General features: G+C 41.5%; 2 protein-coding genes across 7 annotated transcripts in view; one reads left to right on the plus strand and one right to left on the minus strand.

Moving 5' to 3' along the window:
* spryd3 (SPRY domain containing 3) overlaps positions 1–6,021 on the minus strand; it is an 87,653-nt gene extending 81,632 nt beyond the window's left edge. For 4 of the 6 annotated variants that reach the window (XM_090202842.1, XM_021565957.3, XM_021565956.3 and 1 more), the window contains exons 1-2: positions 5,871–5,991; positions 2,221–2,440 (exon numbers count right to left, since the gene is read on the minus strand). Coding sequence is in view for 4 of the 6 variants with exons in the window: in XM_021565957.3 (XP_021421632.1) it covers positions 2,221–2,339 (119 nt within the window). In the remaining 2 variants the exon portion in view is untranslated. Of the gene's footprint in view, positions 1–2,220; positions 2,441–5,870 lie in introns of all 6 variants that reach the window. The other 2 variants (XM_021565955.3, XM_090202843.1) reach the window with 2 other exon arrangements.
* Positions 6,022–8,709: 2,688 nt separating this feature from the next.
* igfbp6b (insulin like growth factor binding protein 6b) lies at positions 8,710–13,880 on the plus strand. The gene is made up of 4 exons (XM_021565959.3): positions 8,710–9,312; positions 10,398–10,432; positions 11,221–11,340; positions 11,831–13,880. Exons 1-4 carry the CDS (start codon positions 8,973–8,975, stop codon positions 11,942–11,944), a joined length of 609 nt encoding a protein of 202 aa, XP_021421634.1. The 5' UTR covers positions 8,710–8,972; the 3' UTR covers positions 11,945–13,880.
* Positions 13,881–15,007: the final 1,127 nt, after the last annotated feature.

Genomic DNA, 15,007 nt, shown 5'->3' on the forward strand with positions numbered 1-15,007 from the left:
TCAACGCTGGGAACGCAATAATATGCGGGTAAACGATAACTCAATTTTTAAAAAGGTGAGTAAACGCTATTTCACAAATAAAAAGGTGCCTGAACAGCGTTTACCCTCTACATCCCTGGACGGGTCTGGTAAAACCATTCATAAACATCAATATCCTACCAGGCAGGCTGGAATTTACATCTGCCCGGAATTTTAACTATCGATGGGATGTTCGCCTAATCAGTCAGTTATGTACCTGCCTGGCTGAGTGGCATGGATGGAATGAGCAGGATTGCCTGGCAACCAGAGCGCGTAACACGTGAAGAAATAAAATTCGGTAGTCTGCCTGGAAATGAATTTGCAAGACCAATACATTTTTCTAATCTTTTTCATATTAACATATTTGATCATTTATCTGTACTTTTTAAATACCATCTTGCCAAAACATCAGATTTTCAAGGTATTCCAGTACTTGAATTTCAGAGTGTCAAATTCAAGTTAAGCACCTTGCACCTGCAAATATTTACACCTGTTGTGACATACATTGCATTATTTTATGTGGCTGGTTATGACACCTATATAAGAGTGTCAACAACCACATTCATTAAAATTCAGTTTTTTTTCCCTCCCAAGAAGTTTCCCTTTGCTTGTTTTTTTTCTTAATCATATTTTAAATAACTTAAATACACTTTATGACACTGTCATGAAGCATTATGACCATTCTGTGTCACTTCACTTGGACTAAGAAAATACACTATGATCATCATAATTATATAAGCCAGATAGGCCTCACATATATGCCCTTATATCAGTCATCAGTCAAAAAGAGGGTGTCTTGTCCCGCTCCTGAAACACACTAAGACAATCGTGAAGAGGACACGACAAAGCCTATTCCCCTCAGGAAACTGAAAAGATTTGGCATGGGTCCTCAGATCTTCAAAAGGTTCTACAGCTGCACCATCGAGAGCATCCTGACTGGTTGCATCACTGCCTGGTATGGCAACTGCTTGGCCTCCGACCGCAAGGCACTACAGCGGGGAGTGCGAATGGCCCAGTAACCAGGACCTCTATACCAGGCAGTGTCAGAGGCCCGAAAAAATTGACAAAGACTCCAGCCACCCTAGTCATAGACTGTTCTCTCTGCTACGCGGTACCGGAGCGCCAAGTCTAGGTGCAAGAGGCTTCTAAACAGCTTCTACCCCCAACCATAAGACTCCTGAACATCTAGTCAAATGGTTCCCCAGACTATTTTACTATCTTGCAGGCTCATCCTGACATGACCCTGCAGCATGACAATGCCACCAGCCATACTGCTTGATCTGTGTGTGATTTCCTGCAAGACAGGAATGTCAGTGTTCTGCCATGGCCAGCAAAGAGCCCGGATCTCAATCCCATTGAGCATGTCTGGGACCTGTTGGATCGGAGGGTGAGGGCTAGGGCCATTCCCCCCAGAAATGTCAGGGAACTTGCAGGTGCCTTGGTGGAAGAGTGGGGTAACATCTCACAGCAAGAACTAGCACATCTGGTGCAGTCCATGAGGAGATGCACTGCAGTACTTAATGCAACTGGTGACCACACCAGATACTGACTGCTACTTTGATTTTGACACCCTCCCGCTTTGTTCAGGGACATATTAATACATTTATGTTAGTCACATGTCTGTGGAACTTGTTCAGTTTATGTCTCAGTTGTTGAATCTTGTTATGTTCATACAAATATTTACACATGTTAAGTTTGCTGAAAATAAACGCAGTTGACAGTGAGAGGACGTTTCTTTTTTTGCTGAGTTTATATGTTGGGTACAGAGATGCGGTAGCCATGCAAAAATCATGTTAAACACTACTAAGTTGCATGAATCCATGCAACTTATGTGACTTGTTAAGCTATTTTAAACTTATTTAGGCTTGCCATAACAAAGGGGTTGAAATAGTTACGACATTTCATTTTGAATTAATACATAATTCCACTTTGACATTATGGAGTATTGGTGTGTAGGCCAGTGAAAAAAAATCTAAATTTAATCCATTTTAAATTCAGGCTGTAACACAACAAAATGTCAAAGAAATCAAGGTGTGTGAATACTTTCTGAAGGCACTGTCAATGTGTAGCCTAATACATGGGCATGGGGAGAGTTGTAATCTTCAACCAGTTTACAACCATAATTAATTGCAATCTCGTTGTGATGACATTTCAAACTTGTGGATCCGCTGGGAACCCTCTTGCCATTCATAACAGGCTCACCTGAGTGTGTCTCCATTCTTCAGCATTCTTTTGTAGCGCTCCTGAAAGTGTACAGCACGCACGTCTCTGATCCTCCTCCGCCAGTTCAGGAACCTGTAGTGTAGGTTGATGTCATCCATCTTGACTTGAGGTCAGGATTGGCTAAATCCAGTGAGTTCAGGTAGGGCTAGTGTGAAAACCAGCACACTCAGTAGCTTTCCAGAAGATGGGTTGGTTACCCCTGTATTTGAGGGAGGGGTGAAAGGGTGAGTCAAATTCTCTACTTGGAAGCTAATTGGTAGAAACCTAGGTGAGCAAGGTGCAAATTACAGGGGAGCCAGGAGGGGCTCAGAGCCCCTGAATGAGACTCTAGCTCCCTTAAACGCAACAAAAGTCAAACTTTGGGGTGTCTCTAAATAATGCTAATTTAACCATTCTCCTATTTGTTTAAAATGTAGTGGTAAATACAGTGGGGCAAAAAAGTATTTAGTCAGCCACCAATTGTGCAAGTTCTCCTACTTAAAACGATGAGACCTGTAATTTTCATCATAGGTACACTTCAACTATGACAAACAAAATGAGGGAAAAAATGCCATTAAATCACATTGTAGGATTTTTTATGAATTTATTTGCAAATTATGGTGGAAAATAAGTATTTGGTCACCTACAAACAAGCAAGATTTCTGGCTCTCACAGACCTGTAACTTCTTCTTTAAGAGGCTCCTCTGTCCTCCACTCATTACCTGGATTAATGGCACCTGTTTGAACTTGTTATCAGTATAAAGACACCTGTCCACAACCTCAAACAGTCACACTCCAAACTCCACTATGGCCAAGACCAAAGAGCTGTCAAAGGACACCAGAAACAAAATTGTAGACCTGCACCAGGCTGGGAAGACTGAATCTGCAATATGTAAGCAGCTTGGTTTGAAGAAATCAACTGTGGGAGCAATTATTAGGAAATGGAAGATATACAAGACCACTGATAATCTCTCTCGATCTGGGGCTCCACGCAAGATCTCACCCCGTGGGGTCAAAATGATCACAAAAACGGTGAGCAAAAATCCCAGAACCACACGGGGGGACCTAGTGAATGACCTGCAGAGAGCTGGGACCAAAGTAACAAAGCCTACCATCAGTAACACACTACGCCGCCAGGGACTCAAATCCTGCAGTGCCAGACGTGTCCCCCTGCTTAAGCCATTACATGTCCAGGCCCGTCTGAAGTTTGCTAGAGAGCATTTGGATGATCCAGAAGAAGATTGGGAGAATGTCATATGGTCAGATGAAACCAAAATTTTGGGTAAAAACTCAACTCGTCGTGTTTGGAGGACAAAGAATGCTGAGTTGCATCCATAGAACACCATACCTACTGTGAAGCATGGGGGTAGATACATGTTTTGGGGCTGTTTTTCTGCAAAGGGACCAGGACGACTGATCTGTGTAAAGGAAAGAATGAATGGGGCCATGTATCATGAGATTTTGAGTGAAAACCTCCTTCCATCAGCAAGGGCATTGAAGATGAAATGTGGCTGGGTCTTTCAGCATGACAATGATCCCAAACACACCACCCAGGCAACGAAGGAGTGGCTTCGTAAGAAGCATTTCAAGGGCCTGGAGTGGCCTAGCCAGTCTCCAGATCTCAACCCCATAGAAAATCTTTGGAAGGAGTTGAAAGTCCGTGTTGCCCAGCAACAGCCCCAAAACATCACTGCTCTAGGGGAGATCTGCAAGGGGGAATGGGCCAAAATACCAGCAACAGTGTGTGAAAACCTTGTGAAGACTTACAGAAAACATTTGACCTCTGTCATTGCCAACAAAGGGTATATAACAAGGTATTGAGATAAACTTTTGTTATAGACCAAATACTTATTTTCCACCATAATTTGCAAATAAATTCATTAAAAATCCTACAATGTGATTTTCTGGATTTTTTCTTCTAATTTTGTCTGTCATAGTTGAAGTGTACCTATGTTGAAAATTACAGGCCTCTCATCTTTTTAAGTGGGAGAACTTGCACAATTGGTGGCTGACTAAATACTTTTGCCCCACTGTATACATCTCCCTCACTAACTAAGCGTCAGCTGTCAGAGCAGCTTACCGATCGCTGCAGCTGTACACAGCCCACCTGTAAATAGCCCATCCAATCAACTACCTACCTCATCCCCATATTTATTTATTTTTTGCACTATTTCTACTTGCACATCCTCATCTGCACATATCACTCCAGTGTAAAATTCTAAATTGTAATTACTTCGCCCCTATTGGCCTATTTATTACCTTACCTCCTTACTTCATTTGCGCACACACTGTATACATATTTTTCTATTGTGTTATTGACTGTACATTTGTTTATCCCATGTGTAACTGCTGTTTTTGACGCACTGCTTTGCTTTATCTTGGCCAGGTCGCAGTTGTAAATGAGAACTTGTTCTCAACTAGCCTACCTCTTTAAAGGTGAAATATATATACTTTTTTAAGCCTAGTGGAGGGTAAACTCAAGTAAATGATGATGACACACCTTTGTCTGATAAATGCATTGAACTATTGGGAGTGTTTTTTTTCTTTGACCAGCAATCAGAGTTTACCCACCACTTGTTTTACCACTACATCACTGGCTAATGGTAGGCCTGTTAGAAGTTCATGGTAATACATATTGTAGACTACTAGCCTAGTAAATTGACCATGTGTTAGGGTGTCCATCCTGTCTTCCTCGAACAGTTTCAGCCCCATTTCAGGTGTCCCGACTTTTCAGGCTACAAAAAAGGTACATTTGTCATACAATACGCATCATTTAATGTAGGCCTAATCAATGTCAATCACTGAATGACATTAGGCACACTTTTTGTTTTGTAACAGATGTCTATTTCCATTCATCAAATGGCGCGAGTATAGGCTACATGCAGTTTGGATGCTGTAATTATTTTGGAGTGGACTAACATGCACTTCTTTAAATGGTTTGTTTGACAATCAGAATACAATATAATGACTTGTGTTCATGCTAAGCGCGTGCACTCTATAGAGAATTTTGGGAAACCCTTAGCTTTTGAAAACTCTATCAAGCATTCTGCCTTCTCCCTAGTTTTCAGTCATTAGCGTCGCCCACGACAAAGCTCATGTGAACTTCAATCTCGACGCTTTGTTCAACTTTTAGGAACGTCAATAATCATCCCATGCGATATGGCTTTCGAAACATATGGCCCTTATCTTTCATCAGCGAGAAAGAATCCTTTAAATAAAATAGGCACTTACTCTAGTAGTTTTTCACAGGTCCATACAGCTATGGGTGCCCCCAGCCAACGAAACTAAACTTCCCAAGTCAAACTTGCACACGGGTGTTTGGAGCCTGCTAGATAGCTAATTAGCAGAGGTGGTCGCCTCATATTTTCCGTAAACAAGCGCAACATGGAGATATGGCTGTGTAGGAACACTAACCCCATAAAGGTGTATATCAATTAACCTAAGCTATTTAGCTAGCGGCACCTAACGTTACCGGTATTAGCAAAACAATTTGAGCAACGCTTCAGTAGCTAACGTTACCTACGTAGCATACTAGCTAGCTAGCTCACATCGGACAAATAGATTCCCTAGCTACTAACGTTACTGGCTTGTGAACTCACTTGCTAGAGCGGTGGCTACACAGCATACCACTATTCTTGTACATTGCTTACCATTTGTCCAGTATGTGTTTAAATAATTAATTCAAAGGCACTTGTGTTCATTTGGTAAGACTCCAAAACTTTACAGTAGAAAAACGTTGCAAATGTATGGCGCTTCCTACTGACATCAGACACCGGTAACTTCAGTGAGCCAATCAAAGCTAGCCATGAGAAAGACTGACAAGCTGTGAAACCAATTCCACATCAGAATCATAAAATCATATTTTGTGATATCGAATAGGTTTGTCTGTGTACAGAGACGTGTTTCAAGAGGCAGTGGTGCTCCCTGATAAAAGGAACCAATGAGATATTGTAAATAGTTGTTCCCACAATATGAATTGTCCTGGACACAGTATGTCACTATCTGAGCTAGTGACGACTTGTGCCCTTGATTTACCCTATGGGAAAACTGTTTGCTACCATAGGCCTTGGACACAAACGGAGTTTCCCAGATACTGCAGCATTCATTAGGTGGTTGAAAAGTGTGGAGGGCATGCAGTCATTGTAGTCTATATTTTGTGAGAGGAGGAAATAATAGGAGTAGCCTACATCTGACTCAACAGACACCTGAGAGGGGTGGGGGTAGAAGGTGGGAGGAAAAATGAGTAATCCAGGGAGTGTGGAAAAAAATAGCCCCCATTGGTCTGGTGTGTCTCTTGGAACGTTCTCCTGACAGAACATGTGGAAACAAACTAGCTAGGGCTGTAGCTCCTGTAGCTAGCATTGATGGGAACACAAGACGGCAGGTGATTTCTGTTCTTAGTGCCAAGATTAATCATTCCTAATAATAACACCAGGCGGCTGACGACCAAGAAGGTTTTCACCAAGTGGGGTTCCGGAACTATTGCGATGTAGTCTAGTTTGAGAATGTCTATGGGTTCCGGAGCTTTGGGAAGTATTGACCTGCCGCTGTGTTCTAGATAGAATTTTGCCCTAAGATACTGCAGGTGGTCCAGCAGGTTGGTCAAGAGCCAATCATGTATATATGTGCCCTTATTTTAGTGGTGCATTGGCATTACAATTTCAATGTTGTTAGAGCAACATCTTTTTAATTCCTGGTTAATGCTCTCTGAAATGCTCATTTGTCTTTTGATATCGTTTTGTTGATGTTGCCTCATGACAACAGTTTATTGTCCTTACAGGAACCTCCTTCATGGTAGTGACTTCAGACAAACTATAGCACCCAACACTATGAGATAGGTGGCCTGGATAAGAGTGGATTTCTAACCTATGGGGCTCTAACACTTAGAAATAGAATTAGCCATTGTAATTATATTGGTTCATTAGAGTCATTATAATTCTAATGCGTCAATCTAAATCTCTGCTCTATGATCCTCCAGCTAAGGCTGGCTTATCAAATTAAATGTAATCTACATGATAGCCTCATATCAATTGTTATTCTATGCCTACTATAATCACAACTCTAAAAACACATAGATCATCTTTTTTTACTACATACAATGGAACTGTAAGTGGTATGAAGAGGTTTGAGGCTCAGGATGGGTGAGAGTGAGTGATCTCTTGAAGACGGCGCCCGTGAAGCAAATCTTAAACGGTTGAGCGCATAGATGGATTGCATTATTAGTAGCTGCATGTCTGACACAGCCTTTCCCTCTTACAGTCAGTATGTACATTCCAGCTCAAGCAAGTCCTCCTTAATTATCCAGTGGATGCCTCTTCCAATACAAACAATGGCAGCATGGGCAAGAAAATCAGAATCTACCATCTACTGTCCCCTCAAGACTGAATAACTTCTTAATATGATTTAGTCCACACATATTCTCGAGTTTGTAAAAAGACTGCTGAGAAATCAAGACAACCTCTTATGAAACTTCACTAAACTACGTTCTACGAAACGGTTACAATGTGTTAAATACTCAGTCCTGCCATTATCAAGATCTGTCATCCCTGGTCTCAATTCACGTTCACTATAGTTTGGCAGGAGGTGGGATAATCCCCCTAGTGGAACGATACCAATTCATCCAACATTGTTTGATCTGGAAAAGATCCAGCAAACTCCAATGGGTTATAGTTATGCACATGTATTACACAAAGTGGTACATGATATGCCAGCTTCTGAAACATTGTGTTTTTCATGGCAATCAGTTTACATTAAAACACTTCTACTTCTGGAACCCTTTCTTAATTAACATTTGGCACACATCTGTGTAGATCATTATTACATTGTACTTAGAAGGTAAAATAAGGTATTTGTTTGGTTATTTTAACTTTCACCATTCTTCTGTACACGGACAGTTCAATACCTATTTAATTATCTGCAATTGGATCAGTGGTTTTTAATTAGTTTAGTTAGTTTTAATTAGTTTTAATTGATTCATCAGTTACTTTTTCATGTAGTACCTCTTTTGTGAGATCCAAGCAGTATTCTGTATTCTTCTGTGGTCGGGGTTGACAAGAGTATTAGAACAACTCCCATAAAGCTAGACATTGCAGTCAGTATAGCTGAATGCAATTCTATACTTTGCCGTAATTGTTACCATGGCAAATATGATCAGAATGGTCTGACTGACATCAATGCATAATGGGGAGAAAGTGTATATTTTGTCATGTATACTGTTTGTACATGTAAAATGTTTAACATTACTATGGAAAGGGGTCAGTCTATGGGGGTGTGCTGATAAACAGTAGAAAAAGAAGGGGTGGGGGAGATTTAGCTAATTTCCAAAAGGAAAATAATCCACCCCCCACCTCTCTCTACTCCCTCTCTGCCTTCCTCCCTCTCTCTCTCTCTCTCTCTCCTTCCCTCTCTCTCTCTCTCTCTCTCTCTCTCTGAGTCCCAGCCCCTGAAGGTGTCATAACTGTGCTCTCTCTCTCCCTCTCTATCACCGCCTTTCAGATCTTTAAAAGCTGCTGCTTTGCTGTGTCTCTCTCGATCTCAATTTGTCTCCTCTGGCACTGCAGGGGACTCCTGGCTGCCTAACGATTGAACCGGCTAAGCACCAAGCAAAGCTGAAGAGACGGAGAGAGGACAGAGAGAAAGAGGAGAAAGAGATAAATATACATCCAGAAATAGCATCAGCCACAGTTGACTGACAGAGAGAGAAAGAGAGAGAGAGTGTGTGTGTGGAGCTTAACCTGAGACCTGGACAGAAAATGCCTCTCCTTTCTAACTTAACGACTATTGTCTTGTTGCTGATTGCTCACTGCGGATCTTGGATTCTGGCTAACCGCTTGGGCCCCTACAAGGGTTGTCCCTCTTGTAGAGAATCTTTGGGGGCAGGTCGGGCCCCCCGGGACCATATTGGACAAGCAGGCAGCACATCCATGTTGGCCCAGGGAGAGCCCTGTGGTGTGTACACCATGAGCTGTGCCAAGGGGCTGCGCTGCGTGCCCCCTCCTCAGGAACACAGCCCACTCCAGGCGCTGCTGCAGGGCAGGGGCTTCTGCACCAAGCACAGCAGGACCAGTCCCACGGAGAGGCCCCACCCCACAGGTAAGACTGAGACACACACCACTGGCACATCTAATATTATTAAATTCAGCTCTGTGTTGTGTGTGTTATGGCAATTATACTACAGCTTAGCTTATCAGGTAAGACTGATAAGTAAGAAACACATTCTCTTATCATCAGTGTGAGGATTGTATGCTATGTTGGTGTGCACCAAAAATAAATGCTAGTATTGTTTTATTATAAGAGTATGACATTTAGTGTTGGGTACATGACAGGCACCAAAGATGAATTTGAAAAGGCTGCATGGTTTTGATTTCTATGCTGCAGTGCCACTGCATGGTGTCTTGTGACAAAAATCTAATTTGAGAGACTGTTGGACTAGAAGTCTCAAATGTTGGATTGAACAGCCTATCATCAGTCATGTAATAAAAAGATGTAGTCAACACTATGATGCACAGACACTTGAGGAACGCTTTAGGTGTTTCAGTACGTTGGAGCTTGTGTAAGTATGTGTGTGCAAGTATGTGTATGTATATGGTGTGCATGTATATGGATGTGTACGGTGATGGTACTGTACATGCATGCATTTCAAGGGTGTGATCTGTGCATTTTATTGACAGCATAGAATGAGTGTTATACTGTCACCTACAGTCAGATAATGATGCTTTTCATTGCTAGGGGTCTCCATCTACTGTTCAGACTAAGCCACTGCGATTCCTTAGGAAGGACATACTACAGGAAATATCAATTCAGAGCCGAATCACTGTGTCCAGTAAAGATGCAGGGTCTTGATTTGAGCCAGTTTGCTACAGCAGGAAAATACTCCTGCAGCAGCAGGAAATGTGATTTTATATGTGGATTATAATTCATGGACGTTTTCTGTAGTGCTTGATAATAAAAAAAAAATTGTAAGGGAAATTACAATCTTCAGACGCCTTTTTAAACCTCAAATACAATACAGGTGTTACATTTCCTGCCTTGCACTTGTATATGATTGATGCTTCGTGTCTTGCAACAGCTTGAAGCAAAACACTTCTAACTTATATTTTGATATCAGAGATGGTTTAAGGTTCTTGGTAATGCCCTGGTTGACTGTATTCATGGTAATGTGCTGCTCTCTCCCATAGGTCCACATCCTTCACAAAGTGGTGAAATAGAAAAGGTAAGTGTTATCCAAGTACGGTACCTGCTTTAAGCCACTTGATGCAGTAAGCTAATAATGACTTCTACTTACATTTACCCACACCTGTTTAAATCTGAGAAATATGTAGAGCTGCTTACATAATGCATTCATATTCATACAGATAGATACTGTATGATGGAAGGAGTCGGGTAGAGAGAGTTATTACTGAAGCTGCTCTGCTGTCTGGGTGATACAGCGACAGCAGTACCACATATAGTGCTCTAAAGCCATACATTATGGCGCATGATGTGTATGCTGCTATGCGGCAGAACTAATAGACCATGATGTGAATCAGTAAAGTTTAGACTCGACTGTGGCGGCCTTGGGTTTTTCACTTTACGAGGAGAGGAGAGGAGGTGGATCTGCAATGAAACACAAACCCAACATAGAATTTATTTCTACAATTTGACAGATACTGCATACATAGTCACACAGTTGCTTCAAACCACTGTCTAAGTGACTTGGAAAGAGACAGTCCTTGTTTAACAATATCATTATATAATGACATGATATTATGTGACATATAATATGTTTTGCTTCTGGCTTCATGCTGCATCAGTGACCTCAATCTTCTATGATATCCACACATGTTGTAGCTACTCTAATAGGCTAGAAAGGGTCTTCTAACATCAACCATGGGCTTCTCTTGCTGCCATTTAATATGGAGGCTCTCTCCTTGCATACAGTAGTTACTGTATTTATCAATGTATAGTTGCTGTATTTATGACTGTATAGTTTCTGTATTTATCAATGTATCCTCTTTTTAGGCACCCTGCCGCAAGCTGCTCAATAGTGTTCTGCGGGGTATTGAGCTCACTATCTTTCAGTCTGATCGTGACATCTATATCCCCAACTGTGACACTCGGGGCTTCTACAGGAAAAAGCAGGTAGTTATAGCGCAGCGCGGCTGTTGACGTGAATATTTTCCTGTGTATGAATAGTACATGTGTTTTTTGAGATCAAGAGAGTGGCATGCTATTTGGGCTCCCGAGTGGCGCAGCGGTCTAAGGCACTGCATCTCAGCGCTAGAGGCGTCACCTCAGTCCCTGGTTCAATTCCAGGCTGTATCACAACCAGCCGTGATTGGGAGTCCCATAGGGCGGCGCACAATTGGCCCAGCGTCGTTAGGGTTTGGCTGGGGTAGGCCGTCGTTGTAAATAAGAATTTGTTCTTAACTGACTTGCCCAGTTAAATAAAGGTTAATCAATATTTTGTTATTCCTCTTTTCAATTGCATGCTCTCTCTCTATTCAATTCAGCCCAAAAATGGCTTTGGATAAAGGACATTGCTTCCAGGCCCTCTGGGCTGTGGGCATGCAGACAATAGTTATGTGGTATGATGACATATTATCTTTCTCTATCCTGTCACACAACACAGTGTCGCTCCTCCAAGGGTATGCAGCGTGGCCACTGTTGGTGTGTGGATGAGCTGGGTACTGCCTTGCCCTCACGTGCCAGCGAAGACGGCACTTTACCATGCGATGGAGAGTGAGAGAGGTCCTTGTCCTAAAATTTTGAGCCTAGAGGAGGGGGAGTAAGGGGAGGAGGAGGTGGTGGAGGCAGAGGAGAAGGAGGAGGAGGAGGAGGATGAGGAGGAGGGGGAGGAAGGGGAGGAGGAGGAGGCAGAGGAGGAAGAAGGGGAGTAAGGGGAGGAGGAGGTGGAAGAGGAGGAGGAGGAGTAAGGGGGGGAGGAGGAGGAGGAGGAGAGGGGGTGGCTTTAGCTTGTGCTAGACACTGCCTGGACAGGAGACACCAGGGATTAAACCACTTCCTATGGAAATTACCCCAAATTAGTTTACTGTCCTCTAGTCAAGAAACAGCCTAACAAAGACACATACCTACAGTACAGTACTACAGTGGCAACATCCAGCTGAATGTTCAACAGTTTGCAGCAGCAGTACCAGTCCTCTGAATCATTCAGTGTGACAACGTGCAGTAGCTTATCTATCTCACATTACTGCTTTGTTACTCACTGCCTCAACTAACTGATATCAAAGCTGTATTTCTCAATATTGAATTCCCTGGCTCTTGTCCTGGCTTCGTCTGTTTGTATGTTCGTTGTAGATTTTCTGTTTTATAGGATAGCTCACACTGCCTGTGTTTGTTATTAAAGGCCCAATGCAGCCGTTTTTATCTCAATATCAAATCATTTCTGGGTAACAATTACTGTGATTGTTTTCAATTGCAATTTCTCAAGCAAAACTTTAGCTAGGACTGTCTGGGAGTGGTCTGAGTGTGGAGGGAAAAACTGAAAATTAGTTATTTGGAACTCTCTTATTGGCCTATTAAGTCATTTACCACCAGGCAGGCCAAAACTCTATCCCACCAAAACAATCTGAAATTTCAGGCGGTCTGGTCAACCAGCTCTTACACTAAAAGGGCATTATCATAATTTTCATAATTTTACAGTATAATTCCAAACTCATAGTGTGGAAACATTTATTTTTAAACACAATTAAATCCCATTTTTGACTGCACTGGGCCTTTATCTAAGTGGGCTGAAATACTGTTATGCTGGTGTTGGTGTGACACAATGTTTGAAAACGTGTCTCCGTCACCATCCTCTCTCCCTTTCTCCAAAGATACACTGACATTATGATACTTAATTCAAGTGATGAAAATTCCTTTTCTATTTAATTTATTTTGGAGTATGAATTTCCATGCAGCACTGCTTGAATTTTACACTTATCCTATAATCGTGTCAGAAAAATAGTTAGGCTACGTGAAACAGTCCATTGTTGTTGAAATGACGTTCTGACTGCTCTAATAGTTGATTGTTTGTACATATGTTGGATTTTTGTGGTTGACAGTGTGCGTTCTGAAGTGGCAGACAAAAAAAAGCTTATGGCTGTTACCCTTTTCAAGAAGTTGTTAAGCATATTTTTATACACGTCAATATAATATTTTATATATAAATTGTTGGTTTATGTAATGAACTACAATGCCATGTATTTTTATATTGTCAGCAGTTTTTTTAATTTAAAAACAGAGGTTATTTTATTTATTTGCTAGGGAGAGCATTGTGCTTTGGACGCGGTAGCACCCTCATGGAGAATCTCACCACACACATCTGAGCTATTCAACTGCTGTACATGTTATGATTTTTGTTTCATTTTCTTTCAATTTTATTTATACTTTGACCATTTAATATTGGAATGTATCATGATAATGTCTTGCTTATGGCATACCCTACTACAATGCTAATTTTGGTAAATTAAGTTTGAATATGTTACAGTTACTTACTTGTCTTTGAATTGTGTGATAAACTGTGTGATTAGATCATTTCTATTTCTCACCCATCTTGTTGTGCCAATGTATGTGCTGTGATGGTAGGGCCATGCACAGGGGGCCTATATTTACAAAGCCTAAAATGTAAAAAATGATATCAAAATGAATAACAATAAATACATATATTAATATAAAAAAAAGAGCATTACTGTGTGTTTTATTTGTGAGCTTCGCCAGTGCAGTAGCTGTGGTGGTATCGGATCTCATTCATTTTACAAAGCTGCTTAGTCATAGTCACTATCTGAAGCACTGCACAGGTGTAGCACAGCTACTCTGCTAGCCACTGTTCTCTTATGTCAGCTGAGCTGATTTAAAATGACTGTTAATAAGATTTAATAACTGTCTCTGTCCATATCACGTTAAGATAAACCAACAAGTTAAAGATGAACCAACACGTTATTAACATGTATGTAGTAGGAATGAATAGGCATTAGTATGACTTAGGTTTTCTCCCATGTCTAGGGGATGCAAAGGACAATTTGTTCCAGCATCTACAGTATACAAGGACACATGCCTGTTTCCAAGGAAACAGCATAGAATATCCTATTTGTCAATGCATACGAATTTGAAATGCAGGTCTCGCAGAGGATGATGCAGGAAAGTAAGCAGTGTCCTTTGTTAAATCACACCACATGTCCTACTTCTGTATCTAGGGTGGTTACATTTGCTATTCTTAGGAAAGTGAATATACGAGACATCCTATAGCTACCCTCTCTGTGCACAGAATTAACAATCTAAATGTGCTCAGATGGAAGACATCAAAATGCTATGTAAATAACATTGCTTGTAGTATATCCTATATAAGAGCATGGTTTATATGCAGACATAAAGACAAGCTATATTCAACTAAAGCCCAATGTGACGATGATCAGTATGGGTTAATAATGTCGATTCCACCAAATGTATGCATTTAAACATGCAGAGTGTAATCCATTTCTGTTGCAATGCTGTAGTTATTAGTGGCCCGAAGCATATGAGAGATGGCATGTCAGAAGTAATAACAGAGTGGAGGTTCTGTGTCCCAAATGGCACCCTATTCCCTGTAGTACACTATATGGTGCCCTGGTCAAAAGCCATGCCCTGGTGCACTATAGGGGTCCTGTTCAAAAGTAGTGCACTAAATAGGGAATAGTGTCATCTGCGATGCACACACCTCATGACATTGGAGCTGCTCTAAGGCCAGGGATGGTGAAAATAAGGGGAGAACACCAGGCAAGGGTAACAACGCTAATACAATTATGCAACATTGGGAAACTAACCTTAATCA

This window comes from Oncorhynchus mykiss, chromosome 16, assembly GCF_057628025.1.
Source record: "Oncorhynchus mykiss isolate SJ-2025 chromosome 16, ASM5762802v1, whole genome shotgun sequence".
Classification (NCBI taxonomy): domain Eukaryota; kingdom Metazoa; phylum Chordata; class Actinopteri; order Salmoniformes; family Salmonidae; genus Oncorhynchus; species Oncorhynchus mykiss.

Bases quoted from the DNA above. Each gene is read 5' to 3' on its own strand.
- igfbp6b (XM_021565959.3), top strand. From the start codon at position 8,973: ATGCCTCTCCTTTCTAACTTAACGACTATTGTCTTGTTGCTGATTGCT. The intron at 9,313-10,397 runs GTAAGACTGAGA...TCTCTCCCATAG, and splicing joins GGAGAGGCCCCACCCCACAG to GTCCACATCCTTCACAAAGT. The intron at 11,341-11,830 runs GTAGTTATAGCG...CACACAACACAG, and splicing joins GCTTCTACAGGAAAAAGCAG to TGTCGCTCCTCCAAGGGTAT.